Source organism: Lissotriton vulgaris, chromosome 9, assembly GCF_964263255.1.
Source record: "Lissotriton vulgaris chromosome 9, aLisVul1.2, whole genome shotgun sequence".
In the NCBI taxonomy this organism is placed as follows: Eukaryota; Metazoa; Chordata; class Amphibia; order Caudata; family Salamandridae; genus Lissotriton; species Lissotriton vulgaris.
This window is the reverse complement of record NC_141697.1, coordinates 1,026,214,901-1,026,242,360: the sequence shown is the minus strand read 5'-3', so window position 1 is coordinate 1,026,242,360 and position 27,460 is coordinate 1,026,214,901. Positions and strand designations below refer to the sequence as shown.

At 47.4% G+C, this 27,460-nt stretch overlaps 1 protein-coding gene across 1 annotated transcript in view; it reads right to left on the bottom strand.

Moving 5' to 3' along the window:
* IPPK (inositol-pentakisphosphate 2-kinase) overlaps positions 1 to 27,460 on the bottom strand; it is a 311,737-nt gene that overhangs the window by 149,123 nt on the left and 135,154 nt on the right. The window contains exon 5 of the mRNA XM_086938932.1: positions 9,038 to 9,159. Coding sequence (XP_086795058.1) covers positions 9,038 to 9,159 — 122 coding nt within the window. The remainder of the gene's footprint in view (positions 1 to 9,037; positions 9,160 to 27,460) is intronic.

Here is a 27,460-nt window from a genome sequence, read left to right as displayed (position 1 = left end):
AAGTCTTATAATCGGATTAAATGGTATCAACAATTCCTCAAGAAACATCTTATAGAATTCTAAAGGTACTGTGTGATCGCCTGCTGCTTTACCTGCAGGTAGAGAGCTGATTGCCAATTTTATTTCTTCGACTGTGATGTCTCTTGCTAGAGAGCGAGATATCTCGTCCTCCACCCTTATCAGAGAATCCCCTTGAATATATTTAGAGATTTCCTCCTTTTGAGGCTGATTTTCTGGACTGTACAGCTCTTGATTATAAGCCGCAAACTGTTTAAATATCAGACTTGGACGTTCGTATAGTTTGTTATCGGCACCTCTGATCCTCTTTATAATAGTCTTAGCCCTGTCGTCTGCTACTTTGAAAGCTAGAATTTTACCTATTTTTTCCCCATTCTCATATTGTAGGAGTCGATACTTATTGAGTTTTATTATGCTTCTCTCCCTAAACATCCTCTTCAGGTCTGACCTTAAATTAACCAAAGTATAACTTAGATCTTCAATATTTGGAAGGCCTCTAGTGATTGCCTCAATGTGCTGAATTTCTGTTGAGATTATGGCTGCTATAGTCATTTCCATTGCATTTCTCTGCTCTTTATTTTGCCCCCAGATATACTGCTGGGCGAAGCCCCCAATTGCTGCCTTAAATTTGTCCCATACTATTAATGGAGAGGCTGTAACTACGTTCATTTCGAAGAAATCCTTCAGATACACCCTAGTTTGAGTCAGAAAACCTTCTTCTGTCAGTAAATATCTAGGGAAAGAGAAAGAACTTGGACTTTTATGCTTAGAGGATATCTTAAATAAGAGGCGAATGGGATTGTGATCCGAAGTAACCCTTGTCTGAAGCCCATGCCATGGCAATTCTTGTGTACAATTTGTGAGGAGCAGAATAATAGGTAGAGCCTGCTACACTGGGGTGCAGAGTCCTCCAAACATCTTTAATTAAATGTAGCCGCCCCATCTCCCCAATTGCTGGCCGTGTCCTCCGCATTCTCTGAAAAGACCCTCTCCTTGTAGTATCTATGTGATAGTCCATTATACAATTAAAATCTCCCATTACCAGCCGTTCCCCTTCCCAATTTAATAATTCTAAAGCCACTGCCTCCATTACTGTTGGCTCGTCTGTGTTAGTGCCATACAGTGAACAGAAGACATATTTTTTGTCCTTATCTTCATCTGAGCAATGGCCCAACAACCCCCATTATCAGACAGTGTCTTACAAACTTCTGCTCTAAATCGCTTGTTTTTCAAGATAGCTACTCCTCGGATTGACACTGTTTACGCAGAAAATACTACCACTTCATATCCCAGTTGCCTTAAGAAACCTGTCTTTGTATGAGATGTGTGTTTGAGATAGCATAGCTATCTGAGGATTGTACATTGTTAGTTCTTTGGCTACCAACATTCTCTTAGTCCCACTATTGAGGCCAGCCACGTTCCATGCTATACACCTGATCTCCCCCATGTAGACGGTATTTTTCTATTCCCTTTCCTTGAAGTTGATACGTTGATCTTTTGAATGTTTGCCTGATCGTACTCATTACTTTTATCCCTACAAGAGCATTGATTTTTCCCCCTTTTACCCCCTGACCCCCACCACCACCTACACCTCTGAACCTCCAACCCGCCCACCCATAATCTAACTCTAAGGGAGGAACTTCCCCTTTTCCCCTGCTGCCGTTAGTGTGGAAGCTATCTGGACGCCTGCAGCCACGGCGGCCGCCAAATTCCCCGAGCCCCCTGTATTAATTACCAGAGAGATTAGTTTTCAATCAATAAGAGGGAACAAATAAACAGAAAGAAAGGAAGAAAGTGGCCCGATGAAACAGCTTTATATAAAAAAAAGGAGCATAGCACATGACCCATTTTACACACAGAGAGAGTGAGACGATTAAACAGCTGTAAGAGAGCAGCTCTTCCTCTCTAACCATTTTGAATCCTAACTTCCAGACTCCTAATCTCTTCCCTGCCTTCAGTGGCCCCGTCTTTCTGCCATTTTGACAATATTTCCTTTGCCTCTGACTTGGAGAAGAAAGAATACTTTTGGCCAGCCCTTATAATCTTCAAGCGAGCTGGTTCCTACAAGAAAGCTTGTGCCTTGTTGCTTTTAAAGGATCCATTAACTGTTTCAGCCGCCATCTCCTATCCATAGTAGCCCTACAGTAATCAAAACGGAAAAAGATTGAATGAGACCCCACAGCAACTGGTGTTCGAGGGCCTGCTTTTAAAGAAACTGTTCGTCTCTGCAGATAGTTCCCAAAGTAGATCAGAAACGGCCTCGGATATTGATCATCCTTCGTCGTTGCACCACGGGCAGTCTGTGGTCCCTCTGAATCTGGCAGTCCCAATCCCAGTCTACCAGATCCGGGAAGGCCTTCAGCATCAGTTGCACAATAAATGTTCTAGGATCAGATCCCTCCTGCCCCTCCGGGATGCCAAATAGTTTAAAAGTTTGTCTCCTCTGCCGACTTTCCAATTCTTCAAGCTTAATTTGTACACTGGCTAACTGACCGTTGTGTTGCGTTAAATTTAACACTTTGGCAGTGACCTCCTCAGTTGTGACCACACTCTGCTGCAATTCTGTAATCTCGCCAGCCATTTCCCCAACTTTCCCTGTTACCTCCTTCAAGGAGTGTTGAATGCTAAGATTGTCTGCCCTAATTTGAGCAAAGAGCTCTTGTGTCTCTATTCTCTGCTCTTTTAAGGCTTGCAGTATTAGGGAAAGTATTGGGGTGTCTGTCTCTTCAGAGCATCTTCCTTGTGAATCTTCCCCCGCACTTGAGAGACACGAAATTCGAAGGGAGTCGAGCGAGGCCATGGATAGACCATTTTGAGATTGGTCAGCAGGTTTCTCCGGTGTTATGCATAGCTCTAACTCTGGGTCAGTTTCCGAGTTGCTCGTCCTTCGTCCAGCCACAGCTTTTCCGGTGGCGCTGATAGCATTTGCCGCTTTATCTGCTCTGTCCATCAACCCTACGTCAGATAATCTAGATATGACAGTTTTTATCCCTCCTTTTGATTGCACCCATCTCCGCATAGGGCTGTTTGCAGACACCTGTTGCTTCTTATTAGCAGACCTTACACTTGATGTTCTCTGATTCTTCCTTATATCTTTCGCTTTTGTGTTTTTTGGGCTCTTCCTTTTAGTGTTGCCGGGGAGACAGTTAAAACTTCACTTATTTTAGCCTGGGGTTGCTGCACCATTCGTGCATCAGCTGGGACCTGATTTTGAATTTGGATTTGGCCTTCCTCTTGTAGTGTAACAGAATATTCAACAGTACTATCAGTAGCCGTGGCAATTGTAGCAGTTGTATCGCTAGCAACCTCGATATTGACAGCCCCCTCTACTGCCAAGTTTGTGTTAGGTGTAGGTTGCCCGAAGCCATACTCTCAGTGCCCAGCACATTGCCAGCACATGCCTCTCTAGGCTCCTTCACCTGCTCCCTCTCGTTCACAATTCTGCCATCCTGATGACTAGTTGTGGTAAGATGCCCATTTGAAACTGAGTCTGAGAGCGTCAGATTTTCTCATGTCTCTGCAAGTCTTGTTTTTTTATTTAGCATGTCAACTGTCACAAATGGGCAATTCAGCTCAGTTTATTCTGTGTTATCGCTCATGCCCCCCCCTGTAAGACCTGAGGCGACCACACTATTCTTAGTTACCACACCCTCATATGCCATTTTATCAGTCTCACCAGTCTCATCAGGCATAATCTGTGCCCCAAGCGTTTTGAAAATCATCTTCTTGATTAACAGCCACCAGGGCAGTTTGATCCAAGCCAATCGATTTAGTAATTATCTCGACGAGTTTACTACTAGCCACACTCTCAGTGTATATCTCAGCTTCCAATAAGCTCCACAGATTTCTTTGACTGTAAATACCGAAGCACCGGCTTACCAAGACCCCCAGCCTGTTTAACTCGGTCTATTCTGCTCCTATCAGCCTTACCAGCCTTACCAGCAACCCGCTCGCCTCCTGGCGACTCTGTACTCACTGGCAGTCGGCTTGTAGCTCGGGTCCCTCGAGGTGGATTCTTCTGCGGAGCCATTCCCAGCAGAGCAAACGCTTGTGTCCGTAGGGCTGACCCAAAGCTGAAGCAGTTGAGAGAGCGCTGGGCTGTAAGGCGCATCGCCAGCAGAAGCTCTGGAGAAAGCCTATGTCCGATCCTTGTCAGCGCCTGCATCCGGCACCGTGGGTTGCTGGCAGCGTTTCAGCAAGACGTATAAGGTGAGCCAATCATTATGCTCAATCAGGTGCCAATCCCACAAGCGGATGGCGGTGGCAGCGTCTGCGTATTCTTTGATATTCTGCTTGCTGCTTTTTCCCCTTGCAGCACTCTAACGCTTTCTCCCCGTTGGACTTAGGCAGAGGCCGAATCCACAGGTAGCGGGTGGCGGTGTCTTCAGTGCTTCGAAGTTCTACTCGCCGCCACAAAATTGAGCAGGAGCTCTAAAGAACACCAATCGTTATTCTTGAGCAGATGCGAGATCCCCAGGTGGATGGCGGGGTCTGCGGTACTTCGAGATTTATGGTTGCCGCTTTTACCGCTTCTGCCGTTTTGCCTTTTTTTGCTGCGATTCTTCCCCTCGCAGCCCTCCAGTGCTTTCTCCCCATTAGACTTTCGGCATCAGGAGCTGCGAGCCCTCTACAGCCAAACCGTGCTGCAGCCTCTCAGTTGCGGAATCAGTCCGCCATCTTGCTCCTCCCTGAGTAGTTATAGATACTTTCTACATGTGTTGCAATAATTTCACTGACTCTTTGTGTCATCTTCCTTAGAACAAACTATTAATGCAAAGGTCACATTACATTCATTTGGCTGAAGTCTGTTTATCACAAACTTTTACTGCTGACCAACTAGTGCAAAAAATACAGTCACAGATGGACTAGTGAACTGACAGGCAGGTGAACAATTTGAAAATCTTCAATGATCACAAACTGCAAATGTTGTTTTTACACTGATCAGTCGATAGAAATGTTGGTGCAAACGTGTGCACTACCAGTAATTTCTTAACCATTTTCTACACCAGTGAAAACATTTACATAATATCTCAAAAAAATTAAGTTTCTGTCAAAGTTCAAGATTCCAAATTTACAGAATTGTGCCACATACTTAGTTGATATACCTTTCAAAGGAGTGAGCGAATCACTCTTGCAGGGTTTTTTGAAGAAGTAAGACAAGCTGAGAACTCATGCCTATCATAACAATGTGGGGGAAAAAAATGAAATTCAGGAGTGTGTAAAAGCAAAGTTCATTACTTCTGCACAGAGGCTCTGCTTCTGATATTTGCGTTTCTCGCAGATTTGGTATTTATCATACCAAATGTTTTTTATGTGCAAATCCACTTCTAGTCAGGGGCATCTTTGTTTCTAATACGAATGAGCTAAGTAGCATCATGAATAAGAAACAGATTGGGGTAATTGTGTAATGGTGATTGGTGTCCATTTTACTTACTGAAGCATTTGTTACAAACATACACTGGAACACACCGAGGCAGGCGGCTGCTATTGTAGCCAGGAACAAGTGTTATTGAGATAGGTCACCCGTATCCTGATCTATAGGAAAGTCCTGACTCTTCTCACTCAAAGTGAAGTTATTTCCTTGTTGGTGGTACTTATGTGGCTTGTTTATGTCCAAGTTTCAGAACAAGCGAAATAAATAGTTGCCAGTTGCTGCAACCAAAGGAGCTATGAATATGGATACTTTTGGTTGCTTACGGCCTAGGGACTTTATACTGACGGAATACATGCAGCGGATGGACAATGGCAAACTATGGAATCTTTCATAGGTGAGGGTGGTACTGCTGCCTGATCACTAACAGGTCAGGGCGTTTCTCCTGGGGTAAGCACACTTCTGTGGTATTCTGTAGAACTGGACCAGGGTAGGGCTTTGAAGGTGGTGTCTGGGAGGGGCTCTGCAGATGAAGTCAAGATAGGGCTTTGCCTAGGTGAGAGGTTAGGTAGAAATTAAGGAAGTTTTCAAAGTAGGAATTTTTCAAGAACAAGGTTAGGAATTGCAGTTTTCAGAGAAGGTTTAAATTTGACTTTGATGAGGACCAAAGCAACATGGATGGTGGAAAGAGGGTGGTGGCAAAGCAACAGATACCAAGCAAGACAAGGTGAGGGCAAAGCAAAACAGACAGCAGGCATGAAGGATGGGGGGCAGTACAAAGTAAAACAACACAGGAAGGGTGAGAAAGGAAAGATACAATGAAGGCAAGCAACAATGCAGGGTGTGAGGGGGCAAGCAGTAGAGTTGGACGGGAGGGAGCAAGATGGCCTGCAAACACAACCACTCTTATGGAATGAAGCAACTAAAATAAAAAAAATAGCTCCAAATGTTCGAGCAGAGGAGAGACACTGGGCAAGGAAGCAGTACTTAGGCCATGCTCTTGAGGGGGGACAAACACAAAGAAGAAGAGTAGCCCGCATGCGCTGACCAAAGAGAAGCAAGGACATAAGAGTGCTTATAAAGCCAACCAAGTAAACAAAATGCCATGTGCTACCCAACAGTTCGGCACTAAATCTACTCTACAGAGAAAATGCCTGCGCCATCCCTGGTCCACGCAGAAAGAACATGGGCTATTCTTGGCAAGCAGAGTACATGCATGTATTTATCTCTGCTTGGAAGAAAACAGTCGAGTTATGAGCTATTTCTGGCATGAATAGAAGCTTGAAATGGCATATTCAATTATTCCTGGTTTGCTGAAAACATGTCTGAGTCTTTCCTGGTTTGCAAAGAATGTGCCATGGTCTGCAAGTACTAGTCTGAAGATAATGGGAATGTTTGACATAAGTACACAGGGTTTTTATGTCCAGAATATAAGCTATAAGGGGCGGACAAGGATACCTAAAAGCAATGTAATAACTTTCCACAGGCAATGGTATCTGCCAATAGTAAAAGAGTTAGTGTTTGGTCTGTCCCACTCTGTCTTGAGTTGAGAGACTAAATCAAAAATCCCATATTCCTTTTTGACTTAGATCGTGATCTTATACAAATGTTTGGGTGAGCAGCTTTATTGATTTGATTTATAAATTTATAGAGCTCACGAATGCCCAAGGACGTCTTGGCGCAGAGTTAAATGCAAAAAAAACCACTGGAGCTAGGGGTAACATGGAGTATGACCTTTTGTACCGCTTTTGGCCGCCATAAGTGTGTCCCTTGCTCACTTTGCCACTGGATTCAAGCAAGCCGGGCTGAAGACGGCTGGAATGCCAGAAACCGGTCCTCGGAAGCTTGTTTCCGGTCCAGGAAAGACATGGCTTGGCAGTTCGGGCTGGACTGTTCCCATGAGGCACAGGGTCAGACTGATTTGCATATAGCCATGTCTGAACTGGGGTGGCAGAGTGGGCTAAAGAACGGTGATGGATTAAACCCAGATCTTTTGACTGGGTGTGAGTGTTTGATTGATTGATTCAGATGCTCTGTCCATCACCACCCCCTTTTGTACCGCTTTTGGCCGCCATAAGAGTGGCAGGATATGCTCAGACGTGAGTCCCTTGCTCACTTTGCCACTGGATTCAAGAAAGCCGGGCTGAAGACAGCTGGAATGCCAGAAACCGGTCCTCGGAAGCTTGTTTCCGGTCCAGGGAAGACATGGCTTGGCAGTTCGGGCTGGACTGTTCCCATGAGGCACAGGGTCAGACTGATTTGCATATAGCCATGCCTGAACTGGGGTGGCAGAGTGGGCTAAAGAACGGTGATGGATTAAACCCAGATCTTTTGACTGGGTGCGAGTGTTTAATTGATTCAGATGCTCCGTCCATCACCGCCCCCTTTTGTACCGTAAGATGTGAAGAGCCATGTTTTTACGGCCTTCCTGATTATTAGCAGCGAGGAGCTATTTTTTTATTGAAAGTGGTAGTTGGTTCCAAGTTTTAGCTATTTATTGAACAACCCACACAAAAGCATTTGCCTGCAGGTGCGGATTTATTACAATGGTCTGGAAGAAACTAAAAGCAGATATGATACTTGGAAAACAAAGAGTTTAAACACCTAGTGAACTCCGGGACAGTGAAGTGTATGGCAACAGATCACGACAGCAATGGCCTAGCTTAGCTGACAGCTACTGGTACAGTAGACGAACAATCCAAGCAGTACTCCCAATTTTTTGCTTTATTTCTTTTCTCGTTAAGCCACTTTTCAGAGAGGATTTAAATTTGACTTTGATGAGGGGACACGTATGGGACTCTTGCCCCAGTGCTGTTCCCAATGTGCCAGCGATTCAGTAAGCCTCCATACCCTTGATTTCCTACGCAGCCTATGGAATTTCAAGGGGGGGGGGGGGCATGACTACGAAACATTATGCTCAAGGGGGCGGGGGGCGTCGCATAACAGAGTTTGAAGGCCACTGCTCTACAGGCACCTCTTCATGAATGTTACACTGTTATCTGGCATAACAGAGGGAGAAGCGCATGGATGACAATTCCTCCCAGTCACCTTTCTGGATGAAGAAAGGGTCAAGGGCCAAAACTCAGTCTACTGTTGTCAGACAACAACAGAATGTGGAGGCGGGATTACATCTGTACGCTTTCCTTCACATTGAGAGTACTCATATGGTTAGAGGACAAGCTAAGAAGAAGAGGTTAACTACACAATTATCTGTAGCAGTGGAGACATGGGCCTGTGAGACTATAAGGGGGCCTGTGAACTATAAGGAGGCCTCAATGACACATCAGACGTCAATTTCTGAGAACAAAGAGGTTAGGAGAGAAACTCTTCAAAAACCAAAGAAGCTTTAAAAAAAACACACACACAAGAAAAAAGATGTGAAAAAACAAAGGGATGAAAAAGCAAAGTGCTAACTAAAAGGTTTAAACATTCTTTAAAATGACTTGCTTTGAAAGAGTGGGAAAATGTGGGCTAACTTTTTATTTCTCAATTTAAAAATAAAATAAAAAAGTGACTGGCTATTATACGATGTTTTTGTGGTCAGGTCTAGCTATAAAAGCACTTATCTGGGCAAACATTAATTCCTAACAAAACTTAGTGAATCGAGTTTTACTGTGAAAAAGTATATCACATTAATGTTTTAGTTACCTTAATCTCTATGCAAACAATAGGCCGGTGCTCCACCAAATGGCAAGTTTGTAGTCTAGTTAGATTAGGCAGGCACATAGCATATCCGCTCAAAATGTCCATTGCTTTTTCACATCGGGATTCTGGAAAAAGCGGGAGGAATAAACATAACTTGTTAACAGAACTGAATATGGAGTTGTCTACCTTCCCGTAACTGTAAGCTCTCGTTTACTTTAACAATAATAAACATAATACAGAGAACCAGCTTTTTAAAAAATATATATTTTACTTGTTGTCCACCTTCCAAAACACCCATTTACTCTACAAAAAATACAGTCAATTAAAATAAATATTTCTCAAAATATTTCTGAACACACAAAAGTTTATTTCCAAACCACAGTTGATTAAAAACCACAACAAACTGACAGGTTAAATACCTTGGAGAATATGTGGCCTGGGAGGAAAATTAATGAAAGCACCTAACACTGGAAAGTTAGAAGAAAGCATCACTTTAATAAACTACACACACATTAATACCCAAACCAGAAAAGGGTTGATTGGAAAGTTGTCCATAAATACCAAAAGCAGATTTTTAGGTCGAACATTCGAGACCTCTTATATATACTTTAGTATATACTTATATGTGTATGTACTTTGTGGGCTCTGGAGATCAACCCTAGGACTTGTCTCCTTCCGCTTAGGGACTTTTTTTCTGTTCGACTGCCTCTAATTAACGGTCTTGATAGAAAACGACCAGTAGAGCTCAATAAAATACCATAATTGCTTTCTGCTTGTTCAGTTGCCTCCATTTAATTTTCTTGAAAGAAAGCGACCAACAGAGGGCAGTAAAATGCCAGAATCACCTTAGTATTCTCTAGATTACAGTCCATAGACATTGTCTTCCACGAGCACCCATAGACAATTTTTTTTCAAATCTTGTATTTTCAGTGATATGACCACCGAAGGCCCTGATTTTATATTAAAAACAGAGCTTTGGACTGTACCATTTACAGCTGAAAGGCAATATTTCTCTTCATGTGTTCCATACCTGGCATGTCACGCAGTTTGGTGCTTACTTCCCCTCCATGTTAAAGAACAGTAGATGTTTCAGCACCCAGCCTAATGTGCTGCATAGCTAAATACATATAAGGTCCCAAAGGCGAGACCGATTGCATTGCAAATGCTTGTTTTCTAAACAGGTTAGCATCTTAGTTGCTGTCCTAGGTCAGGGTTAAAAATCCTGCGCCCTCAATTCACAAACCAAAACTTGTAAATATTTGTTACAGGAAAAAAAATCCGCCTTTAATTGTCATGTCTAATGCCATCACTGCATGACAAAGCAAGCTTTATCATGTCGTTATCAGCTGTTGCTGTAGAGAAAATATATTATTATATGAAATACAAACCATCACTGCCGTCAAAGATTAGTAAGTAAGGGCACCATGCTCATGCTCTTGCCCACAAAAGAACAGAAGTTTCTTCGTGGTCTGTGAGTCCACTACTCCTATCATGAGTAAGGAACTAACCCTGTGGGGAGATACTGAGTGACTAGAGAGCGGTTGGATGCAGTCAATAGCTGTTCAACAAGTCACCAATGTAATTGAACAAGAAAACACGATTTGACATAACCTAAAGATATGCATGTGTATATCAGCTGACAATTTGCAAATCTTCAGTTTCACATATTTCTAACAATGCAACAAACAAACACTCCTCTTTAAGTGGTCATTTTGCGGTCGACAGTTAGCCAAGACCATTGATTTGAATAACATTGTATATGTAATATACTGACTTATAGGAGGGCCTTCAGCCAGCTCTTTTCATCCACTGGTGTGTCAGTGTGTTATTCACATGTTTGTTTCGCCCTTCAAGGCATAAAGACTGCGGTAGTTGGTCGGCCACTTCAGCCATTGGGTTACCTCTATGTGAGTGACAGAATTCTGTTCATGCACAATATGCATCTACAGACAAAAAGTAGTCCCTTTACATAGCTTTACAATTTTTTTTAATTATTATTGGTAAAGTCACGCTAGACGTATTGGTTTGCCATAGCTTTTTAGCCAAAACCTTTTGTTTTTGATAAAAGATTTTAATTCAAAAATATAATTACCAAGAGGGGCTTTCAGCAACCCCTCTTCATCCATCTGTCTGTTTAAAAGCCATTCACATTTTGCATTCACCCACAGCACATTACAATATGCCCACCAGGTCAGACTACTTGAGCTATTGGTTCCTTTCACAGTGAGCTGCAGTATTCTTTCCCAGAATCATACTGCCATCCACAGAGAAAGTAGTCTTAATCTGTACCATGGATAGTGTGTGTGTGTGTGTGTGTGTGTGTGTGTGTGTGTGTGTGTGTGTGTGTGTGTGTGTGTGTGTGTGTAGGTGTGTGTGCGTGTGTGCGTGTGTGTGTGTGTGTGGGGGTGTGTGGGTGTGTAGGTGTGTAGGTGTGTGTGTGTGTGTGTAGGTGTGTGTGTGTGTGTGTGTAGGTGTGTGTGTGTGTAGGTGTGTGTGTAGGTGTGTGTGTGTGTAGGTGTGTGTGTGTGTAGGTGTGTGTGTGTAGGTGTGTGTGGGTGTGTAGGTGTGTAGGTGTGTGTGTGTGTGTAGGTGTGTGTGGGTGTGTAGGTGTGTAGGTGTGTGTGTGTGTGTAGGTGTGTGTGTGTAGGTGTGTGTGTGTGTAGGTGTGTGTGTGTGTAGGTGTGTGTGTAGGTGTGTGTGTGTAGGTGTGTGTGTAGGTGTGTGTGTGTGTGTGTAGGTGTGTGTGTGTGTGTGTGTGTGTGTGTGTGTGTGTGTGTGTGTAGGGGTGTGTGTGTGTGTAGGGGTGTGTGTGCGTGTAGGTGTGTGTGGGTGTGTGTGTGTGTGTAGGTGTGTGTAGGTGTGTGTAGATGTGTGTGTGTGTGTGTGTGTGTGTAGATGTGTGTGTGTGTGTGTGTGTGTGTAGATGTGTAGATGTGTGTGTGTGTAGGTGTGTGTGTAGGTGTGTGTGTGTAGGTGTGTATGTGTGTGTCTGTGTGTGTGTGTGTGTAGGTATGTGTATGTAGGTGTGTGTGTGTAGGTGTGTGTCGGCGTTTATGTGTGTGTAGGCGTTTATGTGTGTGTAGGCGTTTATGTGTGTGTAGGCGTTTATGTGTGTGTAGGCGTTTATGTGTGTGTAGGCGTGTGTCGCTGTAGGTGTGTTTTTTATTTTTTTACTTACATTTTTCAGAGGTCTTGGCATCTCCCCAGCACTGCTTGCAATGGCCATATTTTTAAATAGGCTTTTAATCCAATCCAAAACTGCTGCCCTAGAGCGCATGTGTGATTGAGGGCAGCCATCTTTGAAGGTTTTTGTAAATACAGTTTACCAAAACATTCAAAGATGGCCGCCTGTGCATGCACCGGCTTGGCTGGCCATCCTTTAATGCTTTGCAAATCTTTATTATTAAAACGTTTAAAAGTCGGGCGTGGTTAACCCGTGATCGAAGATGGCGTAAAGTTGAGCAAGCGCCGTACATTCTAGGAGCAGACCCCACAATCCGTTCATGATACAGACCAGCAAATCTCCCCCAAGATAGGAGATCACTACGGGAAGAACCGGAGACCATCCTGAGAGGGCCTAGAGACAGCGAACTGGTCCGAGACCAGCTGAAGCGAGGGCCACGGGCGAGGCTCTGGAGCGGCCTTCCGAACTCCGAGGCGCATTGCGGTTCCGGAGGAGGCCGGCTCGGGAGCAGAGAGCCGGAACCGGAGTGCGCCCCACCCACAGCTGTTTCAACGTGGATCCGAGATCGGTCTCCCCCCACCCCTCCCTGCGCTGCTGAGGGAGACCCAGAGAAGGTGATGAGGCGGCGATACGTGCATCCGGCGGTGCGGCGGGGAGAGGCAACCAGAGCACCGGGGCTAGCCAGACCCCTGTAATCAGAGGAGACACTGGGCCGCGAGCATTACTGGCCTGGCCCAGATCCTGACACATCGGGCGGAGCAACGGGGCGAGGTCTGCATCAGGAACAGCGCCTGGGCAGAGGAACTGACGAAGGGTTGGCCCGGACTGCACACACGCGGAGGAGCTTACACTGAGCCGATGCCCCACGGACAACCAGGTGAAGGGGAGCCCCTATTGGTGTAGTGAACTGGGCACAAGCTAATTCCAGGAAGGCACCAAATAGGGGCTAGTACTCTTAGCCCCCCCCCTCCATCACCTAAAGACACTGAGCAGCTACTGGCTTCTATCCCTCCCTCTTTCTGGTCTGATTGAGCCGCGTGGATCCTGTGGAAAACCCAACTGGCATGGTGGGTTCATGGTCAGTTGTGACCCAGAGAAAAACTGTCTATACTGAGCAGGGAGGAGCACCTCCCCCCCCCCCCCCCCTTGAAGAGTTGAAAGGTAAAAACCCAGAGAGGGAAACACTAAAGTCACACTGGACTAGCACTACAAAGAGTGAGGATCCAAGCGGGGACTGAATCTGCAGATAAGGACTAGGCATCTGGAATGAGGAACTAACCAGGCACATTCCAGACAGAAGAAATGGTGAAACCCAGCCTAGCGAGGGAGATGGAGCAGCGGAACCCTCGTTGGGAGCAATATTGGTCGCCATTGTGGATCTTAAGGGTGCAATGGAGCCCAAAATAGATTCAATAATGCTGGAGGTCACTCTGATCAGAGCAGACCTTCTGAAATTATACGAAAAGTCACAACGGCTGAGACCCAAATCCTTCTGCTCCACTCGACATCAAAGTGCCTAGAAACACAAGTACAATCACTGACACACCAGACGAAGATTATGGCTGCTAAAATCGAAGACCAGTAGGGGAGGGTGAATAGAAACAATATTCGAGTGGTGGGGGTCCCGGAGGGAGCAGAGGGTCAGAATGCGGATCTATTTCTAAAAGATCTGATTACTAACACATTGCGACCAAAACGTCTATCTAAATTTTTCACAATCGAAAGGGCCCACCGGGCCCCGGTGCCCCCACCCAAACTGAGGGCAACTCCAACAATATTAGCAAAAATATTCAACTACGAGACGCGATCCTTCTGGTGGCAAGAGCCAAAGGAGAAATACACTTTGAAAACACCCGAATCTGCTTCTTCCCGGACTCCACCCTACAAGTACAAAAACAATGAAGAAGTTTTGAAAGGGTAAAACGAGAACTAAGGAAGGGAGAAATTAAATATATAATCCTCTTCCCAGCAAAGCTCTGCATAATATTGAAAGGTAAAACATGGCACTTCACATCTCCGGAAGAGGCGTGGGAATGGCTGGAGGGGAGCCGCATGGCCACTCGGCGCAGGAGAAAAGGGACGAGACCTCTCAGAAGGCAATCATAGCAAGACAAGGAGGCAACAACACAGTCAGAACAAAGTGAAGCAACAAACCACCTTGAAGGTAGCCGTAATGAAGATGAGACTCATTGAATAAGAAGGATGGGACTACCCGGACAAGAGAAGACCTGCAGCTAGAGTCGAGAGACACAGTACCAAACGGAGGTGTTGACGTTGTCCCGTATTTGTCTACTCAATCTCTGTGGGGCCAGGGCAAGGCCAGATAACCTGTTCAGGACATACCACACTGCTCAGTGAGGGAGACGGATCTGCTAACTCAAGGACAAAGTGAAGAAAAGGGTCATTATAAGTTTTGCCAACTTTTTAGGTACTCTGCGTGGCTATGGCTCCCCCCCCCCCACAAATCGTGTACTTAGAGTAAACAGTTAAAAGGGCGACAGGCTCTGTGCAGTTCGGGAGTTGGGGTATGATTAGCCGATTTAGCAGGGTAGCAAGTAGGGGGAGGGGGATCCATGGTGGAATAGAGAGGTTTCATTGTTGAATTGTTATATATGCTTATTGAAATGCTCACCTGATGCGAACCAGGCAACAGCTTCTCACGGCACACACACCTAATCATAACAGAAGAGGACCACGCCCGGGTGGGAGGTCACGGGAGGGAAACACTACACTTCATGATATCACACGATAGTCAAATGAAGACAATCAGAATATGGGCCTAGAATGTAGAAGGCCCTCAACAGTAGAATTAAACAAACTATAGTGCTGTAGTTCATCAAGAGACACGCCCCAGATGTCATCTTGATGCTGAAAACACATCTCCAAGGCAATCAGGGCATGGCACTGAATCGCTTTGGCTATACATTGCAAGCACTCTCAAGCTATACTATGGGTTCAAGGGGGGTGGGTATTCTTTGCAGAACCTCGCTTCACTTTAGAAAGGACAGGATATGCACAGATACATTGGGAGATTTGTGGCACTGAGTGGTTACTGGTAGGTGTAATGGCTTAATTTCTCCTCGGTACACGTACCACCGGGACTACAGACTCGCACACTAGACACACTGAGATGTAAACTTCTGGAACTCCCAGAGGGAAGCCTAATAATGAGAGGGGGCATGAATAATTTCCGCGGAACTAGATGTGATGGGGGAGGAATCGGCCACGGGTAGAAGAGTGGGAAACTTGGAAAACTTCCTGATAGCACTGGGTCTCAATGATATATGGAGATGGTACCACCCCACAGTACATACACCTGTCAGCAGCTCAAGAGAACCTGTCCAGCCTAGACTACCTGTTCACACAGACCAGGGGTCTGGGTGACTTTACGGAGGCGAAGCACATGGCACGAGGGACCTCCGACCACGCCCCAGTGGAAGTAACCCTAAGAGGCCCAAGAAGGACCCACACTCTGCCCATGAGGATAGATCCCTGGTACCTTAAAGATAAAATATTCTCAACAGATTTTAGGAAGGGAGTCGGGCGCTTCTTCAGTGAGAACCTGGACTCGTGGTTACACTGTGGGAGGCATTCAAAACCGTGCTGAGAGGACAGGCCCAGGACATGATAGGGAAGTCCCGGAAGGAGGTGATGGAGCGATATTTTGGAGGCAGAGATATCCAAACTGGGGAATAGTGTAGTTGAGGGTGCAGCTGGAACCCAGGAATTGCAACACTGGCTAAACTTAAAGCAGAAAGAGCTAAAAAGCCTATTGGAAGATAGCGCAAGCACAGGCTTTGGCCACTCAACACAGACTGTACGAGGTAGGGGACTTGGCAGGCAAACTCCTGGCATGGTTAGACAAGAGACGAGCCAAGAACAGGTGGGTCCCAGAGATTATAGACACAGAGGGGTGACATTACAGTAAGGGAGAAGAGATAGCAGAGACCTTCACCAACTAATTTGAGGAGCTATATTCATCGAAGAAGGGAAGATTGGTGACTGAATGCAAAGATTTCCTACCAAACATACGTTTACCTAAACTGACGGAGACTGACAGGGACATGTTAGAGGGCGATCACATGTTAGAAGAAATAGATATTGCAACTGAGGGACTCAAAATAGGGAAAGCAGCAGGGCCTAACGGCCTACAGGTGGAACTGTTCAAATGCACATGAAGCACGATAGCAGAACAGCTACTGACCATGTTCGCTGACGCAAGGGAGGAGGGTTCTCCTCCCCGTAACCAAAGGACGGCACTGATAAAGGGCATTCCTAAAGAAGGGAAATCACCAACAAATAGCAGCTCACACTGCCCGATCTCTCTACTCAATTACGAAGTGAAAGTATTAGCTAAGATCCTCTCCATGCTGCTCTGCAGGGTGATCACCTCCCTGATACACCCAGACCAATCCGGATATATGCCCCTTAGACTTAGACGGAACTTAAGGTGACTCTTTCGGGTTCTCCACATAACTGGAAGGGAGTCAACAGAACCCGCGCGCTGCTGTCCCTGGATGCTAGGATGGTCTTTGACAGTGTGGAATGGGATTACCTCCTTGCAGTAATAGGGCACCTTGGGGTTGGGCTTAAGTGCGTCAGCTGGGTGAAGTTGCTCTACCACCTACCCTTGGCAAGAGTACGAGTTAACAACTAAGTGTCCAGGGAGTTTTCCCTACAGAAAGGAAAAAGGCAGGGTTGCCCCCTCTTAGCACTACTATTCACCATGGCTCTGGAACCAACTGCAGCATGGACCAAACAGAACCCTCTGGTTTGGGGCATTCCAGAGGGAGGGGAGTGGGAAAAACGCATTTCCGGTTATGGGGATGACATTTTACTGTACTTCCATAAGCCACGACAATCAGTAGACTGAGAACTCCAAGGAGATTACTCAGGTTACCAGATTAACTGGGACAAACCCCTCCTATTTCCATTTACGGGTTGCAGCCCCAACCTAACCTCTAGATGCAAAGTCTACACAGAAACCCAGAGTTTCAAATATTTGGGAATCAAGGTGACCAGAGAACCACAATAATTCCACTGTCTTAATCGAACACCACAACTGGATAGATTCATAAGATGTGAAACAGTGGAGTTTGCTTTCCCTTACTCTTATGGGTGGAGCAGCCCTATACAAAATGACACTGCCCGGCTTTTATATACCCTACGAAATACATCTTATGAAGTTCCCCACACCTTCTTCCAGAGGGTGGAGGCCGAGCTGCGCTCCCTGCTTTGGTGCAGGGAAGCCCCACGTATAGCGCTCCGGAAGTTACAGAGAGGAGTATATGAAGGAGCTTTAGCCATCCCAGATATCAAAAGTTACTACTGGGCCACACCGTTAGTCACAATTAATGACTGGATGTTTTGGGACCGAACTGACCCAGCATGGAGGGTAGATAAGGCAGCGATACGAGGGGAGAGGTGTTTCCTGTTACTTTATGATAAGGAGGTCAAGAGTGCTCCCTACCCACACCCACATGGTCATTACAGTATTGAGCATGGTCAAAAACACTTAGGTTGGGAGGGAAGACTGACACAGAGGACCCCACTTTGGAACAGTGCTGGACTCCCGCAGGTCAAAAAGCTGGAGAATGTTTGTAAGTGGTGCCTGATGGATTTGGAAAAACTCAGGGACGTGTGGAGAGACCAAGCCTACATTAAATTCAAAACACTACAACAAGAATACGAAATGAGAAAGGGTGAGTGGTTAAAATACCTTCAGCTAGGACATGCCCTTAGGAAGAACATCACCGAAGGTGAAAACCTAGTAGAAGACTCCCCCTTTGAAGACCGAGTACTCACAGACCCACTAACCTGCAAAACAATCTCTCATATATACAAACAAATAATAAATAACTCAACTGATATTCTGGGCCCTTTAAGGACCACATGGGAGGGTGGCAAGGGAAATCTAGACGAGGAACGGGTGGAGTCGCTGTAGAGCCATAGGGAGATCGGAATACAAGCTAGGTTCAGATTAATACAACTCAAAATTCTCTACAGAGCGTATTATACCAAAACATTGTTACACCGCATAGGACGCGCGAGTACAAACCACTGCAAGGCAGGATGTGGCCAGGAAGGATCATGGTCAAGGTAGTGGATCAACCAGTCCCAATCAAACCCAAGTGGTTCCTTATACAAATTGTAGGAGAGGAGACATGGCCACGATACACGAAAATCTGTCTATCCCTGGCAACAGTGGTACCAAAGCAAAATGTGGTGAGATGCTGGAGGCGGTCACTGTACCAAAAATAAAGGATAGGAAGTCTGACCTAGACTGGTGTTGCTCGGCTGAAAATAACATACTTGAGCAGGGGCTGCCCAAAAAAATGGGAGAAAATCCGGAGTAAATGGCAAAGGTATAGACTAGACCATGGTGGGGGAATGGACTGCTGCCCACATAACATTGCGCACATTGCTCCTACTGGTACACTGCGGGGATGCGGCTTGCGTGGAGGGGGACTGCGACACAACTAAACAGGACCGTGGGTGGGGGGGGGGGGGGGGGGGGGGGGGGGGTTTGAATGAAGAAGCACAACTGTTGATCGACAAAATGTATACTTATGTCATGGTGTTTTCACTAAACGCAGTGCCGGGATTTCCGGGGTATAATGCTCCTTAAATGTATTGTGAATTGAGCATCTACCCATAAAAAAAGTTTAAAAAAAAAAACTTTTAAAAGTCAATCACCTGTTCATGTGCATACGTATGCAAGCACAAGTGTCTGTTTTTAATGTTTCTGAATAAAAGTTCTAACAAACACATTAAAAAATCGTTATTGACAAAGCCAATAGGCTAGCAGCCAATGCCACCCCATGCTTGTTCATGCTTCCTGCTTGCACAATCATTCTCTTGAACTTATTCAGAGATTTAAAAATTCCATTCTTTGAAAGACTGCCAAAACGTGCTATGCTCCATTCAGTTAATTTGGCCTGCGACTTTCGCAAGGCTTGTGCATTGTGCCCAGTCTTCCAATCTGTAGGCATGCGTTGGAATGTAGGATCTGTAACTAGCAGGCAAGCAAAGCATTCTGTGAGGACGGAGATGCATTTTGTCCCTGTGGCAACTGCAGTCTGTTCAGATTCAGAGTTGTAACTCCTGCTCCTATAGTGTTGCAATCTTTTTTAAGCCCAGCTAGAACGCCCCAGCTCCGAAAGAACCTGCTCAATCAAATTTATAGCTGACCACGTTCAATCAGAGGCAAGGTTTGGAGCTGTTCCTTAACAACCTACTCGTCCAGGCTTAAATGCAGCCCGAGGGGCAGGGAGTTCCCATATAGTTTAGCTGCTAGGAGCCGGAATGAGCACGCTCCTGCTCGAGCTCTTCTGATCCTGGGCACATGTGCAAGCCTTAGGTTGACCGATCTAATGGCCTCTAGCAGGGCTGTATCAAATTCCTAGAAAACCAGGACCTGTGTTGTGGAAAGCGTGGAAGAGAAGATAGAGAGTTTTGATTGTATACATTGTTCCACTGCTAGCCAGTGAAGAGCCATTAAATGAGAAGAGACTGGCTGATATCTGGGAACACGTAATAACAAGAGGGCAGACACATTCTAGCTGGTCTGCAATCACTTCTGCAAATTCTGTGCCAGGCCCAGATATAAATAATTTGAGGAGTGGGTGCGAGAGCATCAACCTAGTGCTAGAGCAACCTCAACTTAGCCAGTTCTATAGCGTCAACAACACAGCATGTCCTACATCAACGCACAGCAAATACCACTGCGTTAGGCCTGGGTGGTAAATTCAGTTCCGCTCGCGGAATTTAGTTAATTTCACGTTCCGCGTAGAACGCGGAATTGCCAAAAATTCCACGATCCGCGGCTTCACAGAATTTTTTGCTTCTTCGCGCTTTCAAAATGCGTGCTTGCAAGACATTTCTCCCCGAGCATGCAATCAGCGTTCGCAAACAGGAAAAAAGCATTGCGAATAGGCAGAACAAGCAAGTCTACGTGTTCGCTGAACTTTTACGTGCTTGTGGAGATTTTTTTACATTTCGCGGAACTTTGCATAGCGCGACTCCGCAAATTCCACCCACCCCTACACAGCTGCATCAACGTAACCAGTGGTACAGCAAATATTACAGTATCGTAAACACAGCCTGTCTAGTAACATACAACAAATACTACAGCACCACCAACACAGCCAACAGTTCATTAAAAATACAGTGAACACGACATCAGCATCATAGCGACTGCTCCATCGAAGCACAGCGAATCCTACAGCACCATCAACACAGCCAGTGCTACATAAGCAACACAGTGAACACTACAGCATCGTAAACACAGCCTGTGCTGCATTAGCATATAACAAATACCACAGCATCATCAACATAGCAAGCACTTCATCAACTGTGAATATTGAGAAAGTCAGTATCAATGTGAATACCGATACATTCATGAATAAAAACGAAGTTGCATCTTTATTGACGAATTTGCCTGGCGTGAACTACACGTCAACTCTGACTCAGGAATACATAGTCAGGCAGGTGCTGAAATCGTGGCCTGAGGTCACTGATTGACAGGTCACAGGTGGGGTGGTAAATAGCCGTCAGACAAATGCACAAACAGAAAATTCCAGATCAATCCCACAGATTCCACAATGGTCCAGAGAGATTGGCCCCAATAAGGCACACATGGCCGGAGGGGTGCGCACGTTCCCAAAACACCATAAAGTCAGTTGGCACATGAAGTTAGGAACAAATAGCCATTCAGGACACATCACACACAGTGATCACGTGCTCCCCAGGCCAGACATCTGGACACGTTACCCACTGGCCCCATTGTGTCCACGCAAGGTCGAGGCTCACCTGTATTCCTCATTGAATACATTAATTTATGACTCCAAAGACAGCGATTAACATTCCTTACTAAAAAGGATCGCCGGAACGGTTTATGGCATTCAAAGAAATGTATAAAACCCATGTTAAATCAATTGTAAGTTGAGACAGTCTTCAGACCCTATGCCTGTGGTTGATCTACTGGCTGCACGGTTTAATTAAATGAACTGGTCCTGTTCTGCCAAACGCCTTTTGTCTCTTGATTTTTTTCAAGGTATTTCATGTTCAAGTACCATTTTGTCGAGCCACCATTGGTGCCGATTGGTACCTCTGTATATTATTTAGTGCAAGAGTTTTCATCAACTTGCTTGTTGATTTATTTTCTTATATAAATTTTATGCAAAATATACTTCTAAATATTCAGTTCTTTATAAAATAAGTGCCCACGACTCAATCACAACATGAAGAGATATACAGAAACACAGGTGTATATAAAAAGAATTCTATCTTTCAAAGTTCATAAAGGGTACTACACATTTAGACACACAATGTAGCAAGAGGATAACATAGACACTTGATAGGTCCTTCAATGCCACAATTGTTTACACTTTTCCTCACATAGATTATTTTCAGAAAAAGTGTTAAAGTCAATCAATCAATCAGTGGATTTGTAGAGCGCACTACTTACCCGCGAGGGTCTCAAGGCACTGGGGAAGGAGTAGCTGCTAGTGGTCGAAGAGCCAGCTCTTGAATAGTCTCCTGAAGGTCTGCGGGTCTTCAGTTTGTCGTAGCAAGAGAGGGAGGGTGTTCCAGGTCTTGGCGGCGCGGTGGGAGAAGGACCTGCCCCCGGAAGTGGTTCTGTGGATGCGTGGGACTGTGGCCAGAGACAGGTCGGCGGAGCGGAGTTTCCTGTTGGGTACGTAGAATGAGAGTCGGCTGTTGAGGTAGGCTGGGCCGGTGTTGTGGAGTGCCTTGTGTGCGTGGGTCAGGAGTTTGAAGGAGATTCTTCTGTCGACGGGGAGCCAGTGCAGGCTTCTCAGGTGGGGGGTGATGTGGTCTCGGCGCAGGACGTCGAGGATGAGGCGTGCAGAGGTGTTCTGGATTCTTTGAAGTCTGTTGATGAGCTTGGACGGGGCTCCGGCGTAGAGGGCGTTTCCGTAGTAGAGTCTGCTGCCGACGCGGGCATGGGTGACGGTTTTCCGTGTGTCTGTCGGGATTCATCTGTAGATCTTGCGGAGCATGCGGAGGGTGTAGAAGCAGGTGGAGGAGACTGCGTTGACTTGGTTGGTCATGCTGAGTTTCGAGTCGAGGATGAATCCTAGGTTGCGTGTGTGTGGTCAGTTGGTGGCGGGGGGAGCCCAGTGATGCGGGCCACCAGGAGTTGTCCCAGGCTGAGGGGTTGGGCCAGAGGATGAGGATCTCCATCTTGTCCGTGTTCAGTTTGAGCCGGCTTTCTTCCATCCAGTCTGCAACGGCCTTCATACCACGGTGGAGGATGGATTTGGCGGTGAGGGGGTCCTTGGTGAGGGAGAGGATCAGCTGGGTGTCGTCGGCGTAGGAGATTATGTTGAGGAATTTTTGTCTGGCGATGCGTACAAGAGGTGCCATGTAGATGTTGAATAGCGTCGGGCTGAGGGAGGATCCTTGCGGGACGCCGCAGACGGTCTTTGTGATCCCGGAGTGGAACGGGGGGGGAGGCGGACTCTTTGTTTATTTATTTATGGAATTTTTAATGCGCAGCTAATACCCAAGGGTGTCTAGGCGCAGTATGATGCTTTAGGATACAGTGATCAGCACACAAACTTATTGGTTAAAGAGCCAAGTCTTCAATGCCCTACGAAAACAAATGAGAGTGGGGGCAGTTTTGATATGTGAAGGGAGAGAGTTCCACAGTCTGGGAGTTGCTACCAAGAATCGTCTGTCTCCCCAGGTGGCGGTTCTTGTTCGGGGAACAGATAGTAGACAGCTAGCTGCTGATCTTAGGTTCCTTATAGGGATGTATAGCTGAAATGCCTCTCTTAAAAACTTCGGGCCAGTATGATGAATGGCCTTATAGGCAATACATAAGGCCTTAAATTTGATCCTGCTCTCCACTCTTAGCCAATGAAGATGGCGTATAGCTGCCGAGATGGACTGGCGCCTTGGAATGTTGAGAAGGATTCTGGCTGCCATATTTTGAGCAGATTGGAGCTTGTTCAGGATATATTTATGAGTGTTGAGAAAGAGGGCATTTCTGTAATCAAGCTTGGAAAACACCAAGGTGGTAATTAGGGTTTTTCCGGCTGATGCTGGTAAGTACGGTAGCAGCTTTTTTATCTTTTTCAACGTAAAAAAGGCAGCTGAGACAACCTTATTTACATGATGTTTGAAGGACAGATGTTTATCAAAGATCACTCCAAGATTCCTGACCTTTGCGACTGGGACCGGAGGAGGACCCATCTGAGTAGGCCACCAAATCGGGGACCATTCTGGAGAGATGTTACCAAAGGTCATAACCTCCGTTTTCTCCGCATTCAGTTTTAGGCAATTACTGTGCATCCATGCTTGTACCTCCAGTATCCCCTCCTGAAAATTAGCTGCCACCACTGGGCCGTTCTTATGCACCGCCAGCACAAGTTGGGTGTCATCAGCGTAAGTAGTTAGGCGCATCCCATGAGATTTTATGACCCTTGCCAAGTCTGCAACATAAATGTTAAAAAGCGCAGGGCTTAACGACGATCCTTGGGGGACCCCGCATGGCAGTTTAGAAGTCGGTGAATAATAATTGCCCAGTTTAACTGCCTGTTTGCGGTTAGCTAAAAAAGAAGCTATAAGATCTTTGGCCAGATTGTTAATCCCCAGGGCTGTGACACGGTCGACCAAGATGGCATGGTCGACCGTGTCAAAGGCCGCCGAGAGATCCAACAGAATGAGCACTGCTGCTCCTCCCGAATCCAAGATGTTTCTAATTTCATCGGAGGCCTTTATCAGCGCTGTTTCGGTTCCGTGTCCCCTCCGGAAACCGAACTGCGTATCATCCAAGAGTTCGTGTTGTTCAATGAACTCTGAGAGCTGCTGGGTCATGATGGCCTCTACGATTTTAGCGGGAAAGGGAAGGCAAGCAATGGGTCTGTAATTGGCCGTAACAGTGGGGTCTAAGGAAGGCTTTTTGAGCAAAGGTTTAACAATGGCCTTCTTCCAGATCTCCGGGTAAACGCCTGTATTGAAAATGGCATTACAAATGGTGGTGAGCGGCGAAGAGATGGTATTGTAGAGTTGATTCATTATATCAGGAGGGCATGGATCAAGCGGAGAACCCGATTTGATCTTGGCAGCTAGTATGCTGACCTGATCTTGTGTCACTAGCTTGAAACCAGAAAAAGAAGGATGGGTCACAGCCAAATGGGAGGATGGATCAGTCCTACCATCCGCCAGTAGCTGTGGGAAAATGAAATAAATGTCCATTACCTTGGTGGTGAAGAAATTAGCCAGCGAATTACAGAATTCCTGAGAATGCTCAGTTTGGGTTCTATCGGAGAGGAAGGAGGTGGTCCAGTCCAGGGCCTTGTTTCTGATCCTCATATAGCCATGTCTGAACTGGGGTGGCAGAGTGGGCTAAAGAACGGTGATGGATTAAACCCAGATCTTTTGACTGGGTGTGAGTGTTTGATTGGCTCAGATGCTCCGTCCATTACCACCCCCTTTTGTACCATTGTTTCTGATCCTGGCGTTGTAGAGGCGTGTGCGCAGTGTGTGGTGGCAGACGGTGTTGAAGGTGGCGGAGAGGTCCAGGAGGATGAGGGCTGCATTCTCACCGTTGTCGAGTAGGGTACTGATGCCGTCTGTGGCGGCGATGAGGGCGGTCTTGGTGCTGTTCTCGCGGAAGCCTGACTGGGAGGGGTAGAGGATGCTGTTGTTCTCCAGGTAGCGGGTGAGTTGGGTGTTGACGATCTTCTCGCTTACCTTAGCTGGGAACGGAAGCAGCGAGATGAGCCGGAAGTTCTTGAGGTCGCTCGGATCCGCCTTGGGTTTTTTCAGTAGAGCGTTGATCTCGGCGTGCTTCCAGCTCTCAGGGAAGGTCGCGGTCTCGAAGGAGAGGTTGATGATGTTACACCGGTGGGGTGCGATGGAGCTGTCGGCTTTGTTGACGATGTGGTGGGGAAGAGGGTCGGATGGGGCGCCTGAATGGATGGTGCTCATGGTCTTGATACGGTCCTCGGTGTTCACGTTGGTCCATGTGGTGAGGAGGTTGTGATCGGCTGGGTTCGGTGGGTGTGGTGGTGTCAGCAGGGATTATCCGAGGGTTGAAGCTGTCGTGTATGTCGGTGATCTTGCGGTGGAAGAAGGCAGAGAGGGCGTTGCACTGGACTTGTGAAGGCGGGATGTAGTTGGTGCAGGAGCTGGGGTTTGAGAGTTCCTTCACAATGTTGAAGAGCTCCTTGCTGTTGTGTGTGTTGTTGTCTAGACGGTCTTTGAAGGAGGCCTTCTTGGTGGTCCTGATGAGGTGGTGATGGTTGCGGATGGCATCTTTGTGGGCTGCGCGGCTGTCGGGCGTCTTCTCGTTGTGCCAGATGTTTTCCCGTCTCCGACAGGTGCGCTTGGAGGCTAGGAGTTCCGGGGTGAACCAGCTGGCTCTCAGGCTGGTGTCTCTGTAGGTGTGCTGTCTCAATGGGGCTAAGGTGTTGGTGCAGTCTTCCATCCAGAGTCTGAGGGTGCGGGCCCCCTCCTCGGGGTCGGTGGGGTTGGTCGGTGGGTTGAGTGCGAGGTGTGTTTGTAGTAGTTCCTTGGTGACTTTGCCCCAGCGACATCGGGGGATCTGTGTGGTGCGGTGATGTGTGACAGGTTTTCGGAAGGTGAAATGGATGCAGTGGTGGTCGGTCCAGGTAAGTTCGGAAGCGTGGTTGAAGGCAACGTGGGGGCTGGAGGAGAAGATGGCATTGAGCGTGTGGCCGGCGATGTGGGTCGGTATTGTGACGATCTGCTTCAGTCCGAGGGTAGCGAGGTTGTCAATCAGGGTGGAGGAGTTGCTGTTGTTGTTGTTTTCCAGGTGGTAATTCAGGTCGCCAAGGAGGATGTAGTCGGTGGAGGTCAGCCCGTGCGTGCTGATGAAGTCTGCGATGGAGTTGTAGAATTGGGGACGGGGTCCGGGTGGTCTGTAGACGAGGGTGCCTCTTAGGGTGGTCTTGGGGTCCGTGTGGATCTGGAAGTGCATGTGTTCGGTAGTGCTGAGGGTGTCGACGGTGTTTGTAGAGACCTTGATGGTGTTCTTGTGGATGATGGCGATTCCTCCTCCGACTCCGTTGGTGCGGTCTCTGCAGGTGATCTTGTATTAGTCGGGGATGGCCACTGCTATGTCTGGGGAGGAGGCCTCGTTCATCCAGGTCTCGGTCAGGAAGGCGATGTCTGGTGCGGTGGTGTTGAGTAGGTCCCAGAGCTCGACGGCATGATTGCGTACGGAGCGGGTGTTGAGCAGGATACATCGGAGCTGGTTGGGTTCCGTCGTGGCGGGTATCTCGGCGTCTTTGGTGCAGGAGAAGCTGCAGTTCCGAACGGCAGGTGAAGGGGCAGTGGGTGCGTTTGGGGGCGGCCTTGTGGCAGCTGATGGGCCGTCCATGGTTGAGTGCGATGAGTGTGTTGGCATTGTACCGGATGCGGGCTTCATGGATGGTGCGCACCAGCAGCGCGCCCACTGCACGCGCTGCCATTTATGGGGAGGTGGGGAGGGAGGTTCAGCTGGGAAGCGGGAAGGGTAGCGAATGAGCGCCGGGGGGGCGGGGAGGCAGCAGCGGGAAACGGAGAGGAGCAGGGCGCGAGGGAGGGGGGAGCGGGCACAGTCAGACAGCAAGGCGGGGTACAGAAGACAAAAGGGGCACGCAGCCAGGCGGGGTGCAAAAGGAAAAAGGGCACAATCGTACAACAGGGCAGGGGTGCAGGAGAAAGGACGCAGAGTCACACAGCTGGGCAGGGGGGCAGGGAAAAACCGGGCAGAGTGGAAACAGCGACGAAGCAGGCCTCGGGGGCAGCGCAGAAAGAGGCAACCAGGCGGAAGCAGCAGACAGCAAACCAGGCGGCAGAACGGCGGTGGAGCTGCAGCGGGGGGGAGCGACCTACCTGGGCAAGGTGAAGGGTCGCTCTCCTTACCGTGCAGCGGCCGCCATTTATGGGGAGGTGGGGAAGGAGGCTCAGCTGGGAGGCGGGAAGGGTAGCGAATGAGCACCCAGGGGGGGCTGGGCCGCAGGGGAGGCAGCGGAGGGAAACGGAGAGGAGCGGGCGCGAGGGAGGGGGGAGCGGGAACAGTCAGACAGCCAGGCGGGGTACAGAAGAAAAAAGAAGCACGCAGCCAGGCAGGGTGCAAAAGGAAAAAGGGCACAATCGTATAACAGGGCAGGGGTGCAGGAGAAAGGACGCTTAGTCACACAGCTGGGCAGGCAAAAACCGGGCAGAGCGGAAACAGCGTCGAAGCAGGCCTCGGGGGCAGCGCA